The sequence below is a fragment of the Hyperoodon ampullatus genome (genome assembly GCF_949752795.1).
Source record: "Hyperoodon ampullatus genome assembly, chromosome: 1".
In the NCBI taxonomy this organism is placed as follows: Eukaryota; Metazoa; Chordata; class Mammalia; order Artiodactyla; family Ziphiidae; genus Hyperoodon; species Hyperoodon ampullatus.
Window position 1 is genome coordinate 151,769,914 of NC_136914.1, and position 15,818 is coordinate 151,785,731.

At 35.5% G+C, this 15,818-nt stretch overlaps 1 protein-coding gene across 2 annotated transcripts in view; it reads right to left on the reverse strand.

The window, feature by feature from the left end:
• ANK2 (ankyrin 2) overlaps positions 1–15,818 on the reverse strand; it is a gene marked incomplete at both ends in the record, with an annotated part of 247,216 nt that overhangs the window by 129,221 nt on the left and 102,177 nt on the right. For both annotated transcript variants that reach the window (XM_079712358.1, XM_079712357.1), the window contains 6 exons: positions 1,107–1,205; positions 1,371–1,469; positions 3,902–4,099; positions 6,637–6,735; positions 13,455–13,553; positions 15,270–15,368. In XM_079712358.1, coding sequence (XP_079568484.1) covers positions 1,107–1,205; positions 1,371–1,469; positions 3,902–4,099; positions 6,637–6,735; positions 13,455–13,553; positions 15,270–15,368 — 693 coding nt within the window. The remainder of the gene's footprint in view (positions 1–1,106; positions 1,206–1,370; positions 1,470–3,901; positions 4,100–6,636; positions 6,736–13,454; positions 13,554–15,269; positions 15,369–15,818) is intronic.

Here is a 15,818-nt window from a genome sequence, read left to right on the forward strand (position 1 = left end):
AAATTTATTTCACATGGATTTTGTCCATGCATCAGAAACTTCAGCACAGAAACAGTGTATAAAATACAAGGAAATGAGAAAATGAAAGGGAATATGAATAAAAAGTAAAATTGAACATTCTGTTTCACAACTCAAAAGGAATGGAATACCAAAACTTAGCAACAATAGTAAACCAATTGCTTTTGAAAATATGATTCATTTTAATAATAAGCACTAACATTTATTTGGGGAGTTATTTCTGTTGAATACTTTTTTAAAAATTTCAATTTTCCAGTGGGTCCTGGTGAGCTTCAAATACATGACAGTATTTTGTACAGAGCAAGTTCTCTTGCTCAGGAGAAAATCTGCATTCAATGATCAAAGTTTAACTGGGCTGACTCCAAGAAAATGAGAGAAATATAAAAAAATGGGAAGTAAAAATCCTAATTTAGATTAGGTAGAAGAATTCTGGAATATCCAGCATTTATTGTCAGAACAGAAGTTGTCTGAAGACCAACATGGATTTCAGGATACATGAAAAAGTTGCAAGTTATAACTAATTCAGCTAACCAAATCAAAAGGAAAAATCAAAGTAAGGTTGGAAAATGGAAAATCCATGTAACTGAAGGAGGGAGGGAGAATTTGATATTAAGTAAAAAATCTTCTAATATTGGTCTATCTCTGGTTAATCATTTGATAGAATTGATTATGGTACTGACTTAATATTTTAACCAAAATTTCCTGGAATATGATTCACCAAGCAAGTAGGGTGAGTCCTGAACATTTTATTCCAATCAATCATTCCTTCATGTTCAGAGGAGCTTTTAAAATGTATTTTGTTTTATAAGTGTATTTAAGATGCATGTTCAATTTATCTGCACCAGGAAGCTGACACAGTCTTATTCCACAGCTTCCATTTTATTACTTTCTAAAACATTGTTTACCCTATGGAGGTTCCTCTCAGCGACCTTCTAGCAATTATTTCAATAATACGTTATCACGGGGGCTCTTCTCAAAGCTCAGCCGCTGAGCTTTGATCACACACACAGACACACACACACATTCCTACACACCCACACGCTTCCTCTCTTTCTCCCTGTGGTTATTCTGACCCAAGCCATACTCACAATGTTAGTGACATCTGGAGAGGCTCCATTCTGCAGCAGAAGTAGGACAATGTTCAAGTGGCCCATGAAGGCAGCCACATGTATTGGTGTGAGGCCAGACTGCGAAACAAAGCGACAGCAGTTTTACTCCTCTGCACCGGTGGGGGCTTTGGGGCTTCTTCAGATAAATAATACTTGAGTGAAGAGGACAGAAGATGGGCAGAAGGAAGGGGAAGGAGGAGTAAGAGAAGGAATGTTTCGTGACAAGCTGAAACATTTTTCTACCTCTGTTATAGCTTGGATTGAAGCCCCATATTTCACCAGCAGTTCCATGACTTTGATGCGGTTTTTCTTGCAGGCAATGTGCAGTGGAGTAAAACCATTCTGTGCAAAAGACAATCAAGTTAGTTGAAAACATGCAGAAATGATTCTCACACAACTCCATGCTGGCACATTGCAGGCAGTAATGTTACATCCTCATGTAGTGTGACCATTTCTTCAAGTGCTGTAGATGTTGGATTTAGAGAGAAAATGGTGGTGTATTCCTGGAGGCTCTGAACTTGGTTTATATGTGGTGGGCAGGTATGGCATTGTTTGTGTGGTTACAGAGAAAACAAAAAGGAAGAAAATTACATGGGCCTACTCTTCCAAGAAGGAAAAAACTGAGGCAATTCTACTTTACAAGTTCTAAAATGTTTTAAAGTATACTGATTGGTCAGACTATGGAATGGCTTAAAGATGCATCAAAGATAAGCATGTGTTTTTCTGATGATGAGCTATTTCTTTTCTTTTATTTTTTATTTTTTTGGTGGTACGCGGGCCTCTCACCGCCGTGGCCTCTCCCGCTGGGGAGCACAGGCAGCGGACACGCAGGCTCAGCGGCCATGGCTCACGGACCCAGCTGCTCCGCGGCATGTGGGATCCTCCTGGACCGGGGCACAAACCCGTGTCCCCTGCATCAGCAGGCGGACTCTCAACCACTGCGTCACCAGGGAAGCCCGATGAGCTATTTCTTAAAGCGAAAAATCGTTACCTGTTTTACTTCAAAAATCTAAGAACATGACTATAATAAATGTTTCAACCTAGCTACTATTTTCTTTAGGGAATAGGTATTACAAATTAACAGAAATCGTTATTTGTGTTGATAATTATTTTATATCCAGAAGTTATAACGTTTATATTAAAAAGTTTTTATGAGGACTTGTTGCATGTTAGTGGAAATCATTATTTATGTTGATAATATTTAATACCCAGAAGTTATATTTCTTATATTTTAATATAACATATTTTTATAACTTATGTCAATCACATATATTTTGTTTCAAAAAGGAATGATTATTAAGTTCCCAAATATTTTCAGAATAAGTATGGGGAATTTTTGGAATAACTGGATGAATGTACCTCTTAGAAGTAAAGGAATGTGGAGAAGTCTTTAAGGTACTTTCTAACTTTCCATACTGGGCTAATGTGCAGCAATTAGGGGAAACTACATAAAAATTTGTTAACTATCCCCATGCTTAATCCTTATGTGTTATATTTAAGTATTATATTTTTATCTGAACAATGATGTCTCTATATAGAATCATATCTATTCTGCTAGTTAACAATTTTGCATGTCCCAATAGGGACTGTTTATCAGTCAATATTTTTCTATACTAGCAGTTCTCAGGAAAGCATATGATTTTCTTTATCCTAATGACATTATTGTTCACAATATTTGTTAAGTAATTTCCCATTTATGAGCTATGTAATAAACCAGATATAAATAACTACATGTATGTGCAGCACTTAAAAGACCTGCAGTGATTAGAGTGTGATATTTTACATGCTTATTGACCACTATCCAAATGAAAATGAGTACTTTCCTCCTCATAAGAAAATAAATATCCTTACATAATTGCACATAAAACTAAAAGTATAGTTGCTTCCCAGGCAATAATAAATAAATTGATTCCAATGGAAAATTTCCAATAAAAATAAGATTCAATATTTGCTAATTCTAATGACATTCTCTTAAATATTGATTGTCTAAAGACTAATTTAACTTACACAAACCATTTAATAAATAGAAAAAAGGATTTGCTTTTAGTTGGAGAATTAAGAAACAAGAGGCATAAATTAGTACATGTCTAATACTTCCAATGATTATGGTTAAAATATAAGTGAAGCAAGAAGATTTATTCAATATTAGAACTTGGGAGAAACAGAAGCTGCTCTAGGGACAGCCTCTTGCAGATTTCTCCTGAGCAATTCCTGAAATAGTTTATATAAAATGCTTCCTGAAGCAAGAAGATGCTAAGCATTACTTTTCTATTAGCCTGTGGCTGAGTAATCAGGTCAATAAGGAATATCTCCAAGTGAATTCTTCACAGGCTTACATTTTACATTATCTTATGTAGTAAAATCTATTCACCACTTTAAAACTTTCTTTGTCAAAAAGAGATTTAAAAAGTTCAACTTTTTTACAATTTTATTCTGACTCTATATAGAGGTGTCTAGAACTTACTTGATAATTGCCTATTTTTCAACTTCTATTTTCCGTTTAAAAATGCTTATCACTCCAGAAGTTTCATACCTGTCTATGAGTTGCTAATTATGGAAATGTTACCTTGGTGTTCTCTTAAATCTATCCTTGACATCATTTAATAGCAAACTGTGAAGGCATGAAGTAGGCAGGCAGCTTGTGGGAGGTGACAAATTTAGAATTAACTACACATCTGTAACCATGCACTGCTGTGTCTACAACTATTGGTAAATCAATGCGGGTTTGCTTATGTCGACCTGTATTCAGTTAATGTGGACTGGGCTAGGTTTACCAGGGCTCTGGCGTTTGGATTAGCTCTCTTGTCCAGAAGGAGTTTGGTTACACGGTAGTGACCACAGTGTGCGGCAACGTGGAGGGCCGTCAGGTAGTCCAGGGTGACGTCATCAACAGGCGCCTTGTGCTGGAGCAGGTGCTTCACACATTCCACGTGGTCTCCTTGGGCAGCCATGTGAAGCGGAGACAGCCCATTCTGCACATCAAAACCAAACCAAACCAAGACCACATTTTAGTCACTACTTTCAGATTCTGAAACATGACAAAGTCAATTCTTGATCTCTGGAACCATTGGTAGCAGAGAAAAATAATTCCCACTTGACACCTAAACATACAGCAGATTATGTTTGGCAGAGAGGAAAGATAAGAGAATGTTTAATTTCATAACTGTGATATTCTTAGGCAAAAATTAATAGGTATTTCATGAATGAATATATAGTACGTGTAGCAATTCAGTTGGCCCACAATTATTAGGGCAATATTAGATGTACAAAAACAAGTAATAGCTGATGCTTAAATTATCTGTATCCAATTCCATACATAGAAATCTACATTCAATTCATCTCTCTGCATGAATTTCTTTACTTCTCAATGGAGGGGAAAGTGGATGCAGGAGGAGCAAGTGGGTAGGTCAGGGAGAGAAGGAGTCTTTGATCATCTCTTAGATCCACACTGCTCGGAAATTCTGCAACTTCTTTTTTCTGTCATGAGACGTGAATTGGATTTGGAGAAAGCAGTCAGATAAGAGCTAGAAAAGTATAAGGCAAATATGGACCACGTGTCAATGACCTCCCAACTTTAAAATTTTGAGGATAATCTAAATTTATCATCATTGATACTGCCGAAAACAGCTTTAGACTTAATCCTCAGAGAAGGTCAACAGCAGGAATACAAGACAGCCAAGTAGTTCACTGATAATTATTAGTCTAGATGAGACTCTCATTTTTAAAAATTAAATAAATAAGCTTATAGGAAAAAGCTAAATTAGAAAACATTTGCCCATTAAAAGAAGGGGACTATTGTCCTTTCTTACTAATCAATGCAAATACAGTCACTAGAAAATAACTGTTGACCAAGGATTTGGCAGTTTGGCAGTCATTACATTCAAAGAAGCAGAAACTGCCTGGATAAAGAAGCTAGAATAGGCCAAAGGCCCAACATTCTCAACAAGGAAGGTGACTTCAACAGTGTAGGACAGTCGCAGATCATGCAGTCACAGATGCTTTATGCTGTATGCTTATATATGAATGCTTTATGTTGTAACCTTATATGATGCTTTATGCTGTATCCTTATATATGAATGATATTTGATTTTACAAGAAGGCCATTAAAAAAAGTTCCATCTAGGTAACCCATGGTCTTCATTAGTGATATGACAGTTATTGGCAGATTTTGTAGATGAGATTATTTTATGGTTTGTGCAACAGTATATCTACCTACCCTCAATTTGATATAGGCCTTTTATTGGTTATAACATGACTAGTCTGAAATTGTGTTATTTCCATTTAAATTTCAATCCGTTTCCTCAAGAAAACTTTCCATAATTATCTTTGCATGACCCAGCCCAAAATGTTACATTTTAAAGACAGATCTCTACAACATTCTTAGTATAGGTATGAGAATAAAAATAATGCAGATGATTTATTTCTCATCTTCATATATTTCTGATTTGGAGCCACCCTTTCATGATCTGCGTGGCACATCTCTAAAGACTCAGTTCATTCTATACAAATTTTGAATGTGTGGGCCAGTTTTGCTCCAAATGATATCAACTAAATATTCAATTAAGATATAATATAAATTAAAAAATATTTGCTGTTTGCTGCCTTATTTTTCTCAGCTTACCCTAGTAACAGCATCAGTTGATATGAATCATGTTCAGGGTATAGGGGAGATGAAATAGGGAGAAAATATTAAGACATGTCCCTTGTCTAAATTTTTGTTGTATTTAAGGATCTGAGGGTTGTTACATGTCCCATTAAATAACTCTGTGTGATTATCTTCAAATTTCAACTCATGATATTTTCTGGTAACCCAAAGAAAACCTCCAACAAATCAGCTCATCACTTGGTTTCTATTTATATGGATAAGAGTTTTCCCCATGGTTGGGCATGTTGATGAAATGAGACAAAAAATACTAGATGTACTGTACCATAGAGAACAGTATGCTTGTTTATTGGTTCTTTGTAGTTGGCCTATCCTAACTCATGCTTTCCACATCACCTATTAATCCCAATTATAATCAACCAACACCACCGGTGAGTAATTCTTTTTACTAGTATTGTCTAAGAGATAAAGATTGGAGAGCCAAAAGACTTATCTTGTATTGCTACTTGTGCTTCTTTAAAAGACAGTTTTATATATATTTTATAGTCATCTCAGAGTACCATAAAAATGTAGACTAATAGAATGTAAGAAATTTTCTCACTTATATATAATATTCTCATTCATGTATAATACAGTAATATTTACATTTCCATCTACAGAGAGAATAGCAGGTAAAAATATAGAAAGAACTTGAAGTTATACATTTAATACATCTTAATGCATTTTTTATTTTAAATAATTTAAAGTTTGATATCTATTATTCATTCCTTGAACACAAATATTGATCAATTAGAATATGTTTGGCTGATGCTTTGATTTCAAGAAGAATACAGATATCAAAGAATAGAGATTATCAAAAAACTCTTAAAGAGTTTGTTGGATTCCATCTTCCTCATAATGACTCACCTTCGTCCTTGCCAGCAAGGGAGCCCCCCGCTCCAGCAGAAGCTCCACCACTTGGTCATGTCCACTTCTTGCAGCGCAATGAAGGGGCGTCAAGCCATCCTGCCAAAAGAATGAAAGATAGGCCTAAGTTCACTTTTTTTAAAAAAAACAAGATTGTATCTATTGCCACCTTGAAGAGAAGGTTTCTGAAACTCAGCCCTAGTGACTCAGTAGATCAGTAATAGAATTGCTATCAGTTAAATGATAAAGAACAGTAAGAGAGAAAACAAGACAGAGATCTTGGCAGAGAGAAAGAGAATGAGAAAGACAGAGACAAAACAGAAAGAGGGAGAGAGCAAGAGAAATCCCATGTGTGGCGGTTTAATGTAAAAAACACTGTGGCTGGTCATGTGTTTGCATATTTAGGAAGATGGAAAAGTAGAGGGTGTTGCATTTGTTGAACTTGAAAGCCCTACCTGCCTGGAGCCACACCCAGAGATTATACTGTTATACTATTTTCATTCTGGTTGTCCTAACACAACTCCTAAAAATTCTTCTTAATCTGATTTGTCTACCTTCTCTCTTGAATTGTCATTATTTTCATAAATTCTCCTAAAATGCTCCCTGAGGCTCGTAAAAGGGAAGGGTCATTTTTTCCACATTCTTCTAAAGGTTTCCACTATTATTTTTCATCATTTTACAAAATACATAATTATTTTTCAAAACTTAAATTTATTATCAATAAATAGCATTAAAATAGTGTCAATAAAACTATGGCACAACTGTATGTTATGCTATCTATAAAACTTTCTGATCCTGATAACCTCACAGGTAGTTTCTGATTCTAGAGCAATCTCCAAATACCCTCTGTCTTCTGGGTTTTATTTCTCTTATTCATGGCCAAAAAGCAGAATAGCTGGAAAATATGAGGCAAAATATAAGAACAATGGGCAAGAAGTGAAACAGAAAATAAAATCATGACTACATAAATTAACTGGTGATTTCAGACTTAAAGGATTGTCTCAGGGAAAGAGGTTGAGAAGGTAGGTAACGGTCTAGAAAATGAGGGATGACGAGAAGTTAAGAGGACTTTAGGGGCTTCCCTGGTGGCGCAGTGGTTGAGAGTCCGCCTGACGATGCAGGGGACACGGGTTTGTGCCCCAGTCCGGGAAGATCCCACGTGCCACGGAGCGGCTGGGTCCATGAGCCATGGCCGCTGAGCCTGCGCGTCCGGAGCCTGTGCTCCGCACCGGGAGAGGCCACAACAGTGAGAGGCCCGCGTAGCGCAAAAAAAAAAAAAAAAAAAGAGGACTTTAGAAGCTTCTGATTTATCCAGAACTCTAATGGACCATATCTCTGGGTTATGCTTTCCTCCTAATAAATATAATTCACCTGGATTACAACACTTCCTGATTCAACATTCTGGGATTTCTAAGCTAGCTATCTTGCATTTGCCCTTCCAGATCCATGCTCCTCCCTTCTCCACTGTTTCTTGTCAGCTGGTCTGATCCCTCTCGATTGTATCAGTGGGCTACCCTGCCCTCTGGCTTCTGGTTGGGGCTGGCCAATGGGATCTGCAGCAAGACAAAGAAGCAACTCCCTGAAGGATCTACTAGATCTGGCTGTGACTCTTTGCCCAAGGTTACGCTCCTGCCAAATCAGCCTTCTCCATACAATTTTCTCCTTTGAAAGGATGGTAACCTCTTCTACTTCTCACCTTTCAGGTCTAGGGTTGGTAATGAGCCCTGTTGTTAACTAGCCCCAAGGATATCCCACTATCCCTTGTGCCTCACCTTCAGTCCAGCCACAATGGTATAAATAAGCCCTTTAATAATCTCTATTCAAATTATCAAATTTGAGTGTGTCATCTGTTTTTGTCTAGGACCATGATGATAATTATTCCTTGCTTTGTTAAAGCTATTTAGCCAGTATTGAGATACTAAATAACCAAAACAGACCTTGCAATTTTGGTTACCTGGGAATTAGCATGAAAAGACTGTCTTCTGAGAAAAAAGTATGTAACTACTGTAGTTGGGATGCCAAGTTATTTTAAAGTTTGCCAAAAGGAGCTTAAAAAACAAACTGTGTGGGCAAAGTGATTAAAATGATGATGCTTTTGTATCTTGTCCTCAGTGCCCTATGGTGGAAACACAGAGCATTGGTTGCTATATAAGTGAAATAGCAGTTAGCTACAGCTTGATTTCTCAAACATATTCTTGGTGGGAGCTTCATGGAGATCTAGAGTTTGAGAAATCCAACACAGCGAATGAAGGCATGATGTGCACGGTCCAGCGGGTAGGCCCTGGAATCACAGAGCTCTGGGTGTGAGTCTCAGATCAGCCCATCATGGGTGAAGCTCTCTGAGGCTCAGCTTCATGATACGTCAAATGAGGATGCTTTTTCTTACCCTGTTTAATTTACAGGCTTGTTTGAAAAATGAGGGGATGCTGCCTTACATCATTTTTAAAAAGGTAGAGTATTGTTTTCTATGGATTACATGAAATATTCATTGTGTAATCATGTTGAAACCTCTAAAATGCTCTCAGAACAACAAAAGGAAAACATGGAGAACACTTAATAAACCTGCAAGAACATCAAGTAACGATAAGGATTAAGTAATTGGGTCTAAATCTTACAGTTTAGTGATGCAGTTTATCTGCTCTTATAAAGGATATGTGAATTATATCAAATTCAAGTTGCCCAACATGCTCAATCTGGGTAGATTTTGGATATTTTCTACAAAGTGCAGTGTCTCATTATTGTCCCCCATAAAATCTTTATCAAAAGGTTTTGTATTCAAGAACTTTTCAACTTACTCTTTTAAATTAGTTTTTACTCTTAGAGACTATGATCTGTTCATTATCTTTTTTTTTTTTTTCTTTTTTTAAATTCTTAAGACTGTGTTTGAAGTTTACATTTTCCTCCCCTCCAGAGTCCCCTTCACTGTGTTCTCTCTTTTTCTTCACTGGAATCAGTTCAAATCACATGGTGCTGTCAGTAATTCTTAAAGGGACACCATTCATCTAGCTGGTAACCCACAGCATTAGCTTCTTACTACCATTTCTCTCCTTATCTTTTCCTCTCTTCCCTCTCAGCTTAGATTATTCTTCCAGCAATGTATCCTGAATTCTGTGTACTAATATAGGCTCTGCTAATTACTAAGCTGTGTGTCCTAGGTTAAGTTATATAACTCCTCTGGAACTCATTTTTCCCCTTGGTAGTCTCATTTCTCAAATGGAGACCTCCACATTTTCTCAACAAGAAAATAATAATACTTTGTAAGTTGTTAGGAAGATGAATTAAGATGATATTTGTATAGTACTTAGCAGGGTGCCCAGAACATTGTGTGCATATGACAATTGGTAGCCACTATTGTTATTATTTTAATTATTACTCCTAATAACAAGTAGCAAGGGTGATCCCTTTTTCTGATGTATTGTTTTTCATTCATCACCCTTTAATGTTTTTTGTATACTTTTATTGTTTGCATTGAAATATGTATTTCAATATTTTAGCCATAATCCTTATAGGAAGTATTTCCACATTTAAATAAAAAATAGGTTTAAAAATAAAAATCAATAATGCCTTTAATAAAACTTGAATTAATAATATCATTTTAGCTATAATGTTTCTGTTTTAACATTAAAATGAGGCTTTTCAGATACCAGAAAACCAGGGCTCTGGTGAAAATGTCTCAGAGTTTCACACTAGATTCTAGTCAATGATGAGAATGCCAATGAGATGCAAAATGTCTCAGTGACTGAAATAGTGCTGGTGAAAGTGGTGGAGAAACTACAGGTATGATTTTTTTTTTTAATTACCCCAAAGCCTTTATATATCTTGCTCTTCTCCTAATGAAAACATTATAAGTGAGAAAATAATAAGACCAAGGGAAAATTTTTGATGGAACATACTAAATTCAGAATGTTTATGACTAATTTGACTGCTAAGGGAAATTGAGACCTCTGTGAAAAAAATGAAACAATAATATTAATATTATTTTAAATTCCATATAAAGACACACTATTGTTTTACCTAAAAAGATAGTCAAAAACAAGTATAATATTTTTTAATTTACAAATATATTTTTAAAGGACAAAAGAAAAAGCAAACCATATTCCCTTAGTAATCAAATATTATAGTTCCAAAAAAATAAGAATAAAAATATTATAGTTCCAGAATTGGCCTCCTGATTCCAGACCACAGTACTGCATTTCAGTATTTACCTCCTACTTGATTTTACTTTTGGTAAGAAGGATACAGGTCTGATAGTTATAACCAAAACTGAAAGAACCTAACTGTTTTTAAAATCCTACTCCTTAGAGATGAGGAAGTATTTTCACTTACAGGGAAAAGCTCAGCACCACCTTCATTATTGTGACTGATCCTTAGGGTGCACTGGAACCAGTTTGCACACACTAGTGAGAGTCAATTTTTTGCACATCTTTTCCCAATTCTGCATTCAGTGATACCATATTGGTAGCTCCAATTGGCCACGGTGAAAGTATCGAAGTATTTACACCATGGAAATCATCAAAGGCAAAGGTGACAAATCAGAGCTTTTTATTTTATTTTTTTGAAGAGCTGATTATTAAACTTTTACCAATACACTGCTAACCTAATCCCTTGGGTACTGTTGATTTGCATCTCTGAGTAAAGGGATATAGTCTGTCTTGTTAACTGCTGTTATCTCTAGGGTTCACAACGCCAAGTAGGAAATCAATAATTATTTGTTTAAGGAAGGAATGAACAGAATGTCTGTACAATGTATAATTAGAAAATCCATTTTACTTTATAAATTCTTGAATGAAATTCCATTTATTTGCTATATCTAAAGGCTACAATGGATGAAATACAGTCCAAATATTCCCTTCAGGAATAATAAACCAAGGCTTACATTTCATTGTTAACTTGCTCAAGGACAATTAGTTAATGGCAGAACTAGCATAAGAATCCATTTCTCTCCATTTCTTAGTACTCTTTTATGAAAAAACAATGCCTATTTGGAGTTAGACTTTTAAATTGTATATGCAAATGTATGTAGGGAATGCAAATTAGAGCATCTTTTAAAGAATAAAGCAAATATTGTGATGATCAATAAAAACAAAATCAATTGCCTCAATAATGAATGAATACTCCAGAAAAGCATTAATAAGAGCAATGTGCATCCTTAAGACATTGACCAAGATAAAAGTTTTTTGCATTTACAAAGTGCTGTCTTTCCATTGGTACTCTCAATTATTAGAGAGTCTCAAGAGAAACAGAAAGGTAAGTGTAAAGGGACTCATTATGTTTGAAATGTACTTAAAGGAGGAGGTACAGGAACTCTTTCCTTTAAATATAGAGAACAAGTAAGCAAAGCATGCAGCATTATATGTAATTGTTCCAAATTCTGCACACCTACAGCATAGCAAGGGAAAAGGCATGCCATCAAAGCAAAGGGTAGAAACCATATAAAACTCTGATGCAAAGACAATGGACACCACAACAAAGATCTTGATAGACAAAGCAAACCACTCCAGAACTTCCACATGATAATATGACACAAGTGCTCTGGACCAAATGTCTTAGAGAAATGAGATTAAGAAAGCAACATTTCCTGAGGTCATTAAAACCCAAAATGTATAGTCTGGGACTGGTGTAGTTTCTAGCAGCTCAAAGATGATAAGGTTTATTAAACAAAATATTTGTTAGCCTCAAGATTTGCAAGGGAATTAAATTAGATCCTTATTCCTTGGACTATGAGAATGCAAAGTCCCAGAATTAAACAAAGTGAAGTTAAAATATCACAAGGGACATATTCTATCTACTAACTTCCATAGACTTCTTCCACCATATATTTCAAAATTTTATATAATAGGAATGTTTAAAATTTTACTTAAGTCTATGATTAATCAAGTCTACTCCAGAGAATTAGTATTAAAATACAATACTAGTTTAGCTTTATGTTTAAGCAAGTAATTGTGCATAATTTCCATTACATAATAAAAAATTATGAGTAGCTAAGTAATTTACTTAACGCCACATAAAAAATACCTAAGAGTTGATTCTCACACGACCCTATGAGGTAGGTAGTATTATAGCCTAAGCTCAGAGAAGGCAAGTAAATTGCCAATGTCATTCAGCTTGTAAGCAGTAGAAGCAGGATTTGAAATTAGGTAATCTGCATTCAAAGTCTGCACTTTCAACAGGTGTACTGTCCTGCCTATCATATTATTTATTTGTTGGGAGTACATAAAAACTCAGAATTATATTTAACTCAACAAGTTTGAAATGAATGAAAGGCACTGCCTCTTAGTGAGTTGACATGAGTAAAAGTGCAACATAATAACTGTATGCCTTTTTTTCCATAAGCATAATAGGAGATCTCCTGCTCAGATTCCTATAGCATAACCACTTAAGAAAAATGACTTAGGAGCTGAAAAGTTCGAAGCAAAAGATTTTCAACATGTATTAAAATATTTTACATAAAAACCACACTCTCATAGCTTAATGTATGCAAATGAGTTTGGGTTCTTGATACTTACAGCTAGCCAAATCAGAGATGAGTAAGTTCAATCTTTGATCTTTGTTCCATGAAAATCAATAAGCAAGGACTTGAAAAACTGTCTCATTGAGGAGCTAGCATTCTGTTTCTACAGGTACTTATGAGCAAATATTAATTCCACTTTACATATGATGTGCAACCTTTAAATGCTGTATGAGGTTTAAATCGAATCCAAGAAATCAATTTCCTTGAAAACACATTGCCTGTGTTTAGGGACTGGTATTTTAAAGTGTCTGCTAAAAGAATACAAAAAATAATAATGGTAGGAAATTGAAAGAACAGAGACACTCACCCTAGTTTTGGCATCGATCTGACCACCACGATCCAGTAAGAGCTTCACCATGTTTGTGTTTCCCCTTTTGGAAGCCACATGCAGAGGAGTGATTCCATTCTACACCGTGGAAAGACCAAACAAGAGCATGTTGGGTATGACAGGGCATGATGGTGATGGCTTCATATTAGCACAAAGGAGATTGTGACCTATTTTGTAATTTTATCTGAGGTTTCTATGGTTTCAATGTTTTTGATTTTTAAGGAACAAAAAAGCACACAAACCACAAAGCACTGTAGAGAATGATAAATGGAATGAAACTGCATAATTAAGTTAGTCAATAACTACAACATATGTACTGAATGTACACATCACAGTCAAAAGACAAAGGGAGCACTTTGGCATAATATTCAATAGAAACAAAATTTCAGATCCTACCTAGATAGAGCCCTAGGTTAAAGTCTATCTTTCTTATTATAACACTTATGTACTTAAAGATTCTGGGATCCTAAAGTTTACTATGCTTAAAAATAGAGTACACATATACATATCAATACCCAATGGAAAAATGATTCTTAAAAACACCTTCTTCAGAATAATTCAGTATGAAAAACTTGAAAATAACTCAATGTAGTTTCATAGAAGAAGACTTCTAAGGACAAAAATACTATATACATGAATTATATGTATTTCTTTACTTGGCTATCATATACCATCATTAGATCAAGGATGTGTACCTGATTTTTTGGTATGTTATGATTTTGCAAATATTTAAGTACTGCATTTACTGATTCATATTAAGTACACTGAGTTTTATAATTGTCATGTAAGTGAATTCTTTCCAGTGAAAGCATACCATTAAAACTATAACACAACATAATGTCTTTTTACTATTTCAGTAAGACTACTCATATAAGCAAATTCTCAATTTATTAAAAAAAAAAAAATCCCGGGACTTCCCTGGGTGGCGCAGTGGTTAAGAATCTGCCTGCCAATGCAAGGGACACGGGTTCAATCCCTGGTCTGGGAAGATCCCACATGCTGTGGAGCAGCTAAACCCGTGCGCTGAAACTACTGAGACTGCACTCTGGACCCCGCGAGCCACAATCACTGAGCCCATGTGCCACAACTACTGAAGCCCGCGCGCCTGGAGCCCGTGCTCGGCAACAAGAGAAGCTGCGGCAATGAGAAGCCCGCGCACCGCAATGAAGAGGAGCTCCCACTCGCCGCAAATAAAGAAAGCCCGCATGCAGCAACGAAGACCCAACACAGCCAAAAAAAAAAAAAAAAAAAAAAAAAAAATCCCTGTCAAATTGTATGCCCTGTAGTCACTGTTAGGACATAGTATAAATGTAGTTATACATTTTATACTTAATGTTTTAACAGTTTAACTTTTTATCGACTTGAAGCTGCTTGTTCATGTTTCGTGGTGTGACCTTTAAATGTAACTGCTCATACTGATGTCAGAATCAACATCTTCCTTACTGCAAATGATTTGTGTGCATGTGAACTGACACACTATTTTTCACGTGTTGGGCTGTGACGACTTCCTGTGATTTGAAGGGAAAAAAATGGAAAATCTAATATCTCCAGCACAGATAAATCCAGGTAAGGAAAAGGAAATAAAATATTTATCATTGTTAATCTTTACTTTAGTAAAATGCCAAATTCTCTGGTGGTCCATTGATTAGGACTCCACACTTTCACTGCCAAGGGCCCAGGTTCAATCCTTGGTCGGGGAACTAAGATACTGCAAGCTGTGCCGCATGGCCAAATAAAATAAAATAAAATAAGATAAAATAAAATAAAATAAAAAGAAACTATTTTAATCCATACCCTGGCTGTGAAGTCCACAGCAGCTCCCCGGTTTAGAAGAAGAGTTGCCACATTGACGTTTCCATAGTGGGCAGCGATGTGCAAAGGGGTGAAACCACTCTGTGGAAAGCAAAGAAAATGACAGTCAGTAAAGCATTTCACCTCTGTATGTTGCAGTCACTGGATTAGAGAAGAAAATCACATCTACCTAATACGTGAACAATGCAATTCAGATCATAAATGCTTTATAAGACTTTTTAAGTTACAGTGCTATTATTTAAATTTAGTGGTAAATAAGTCAACATATAAACAGGTAAATAAATATCCTACATTTCTTGGCAACATTATTTCCAATCACATTAACAATTTATCTATTTATGAGATTTGTTATCTGTATGAAACCATGTTTCTTGAGTTGATTTAGCTTTAGAACAAAACGATATGATTAAACAGCATATTTTTTCAGCCATAGAATTAATATAATTATGAATAAAAAATGTTTTCTCCAGAGAAAATCTCAAAACTTCTATTTTTTTCATTTGCTTGTGTTTTGGTTTGGGTGTTTTTTTA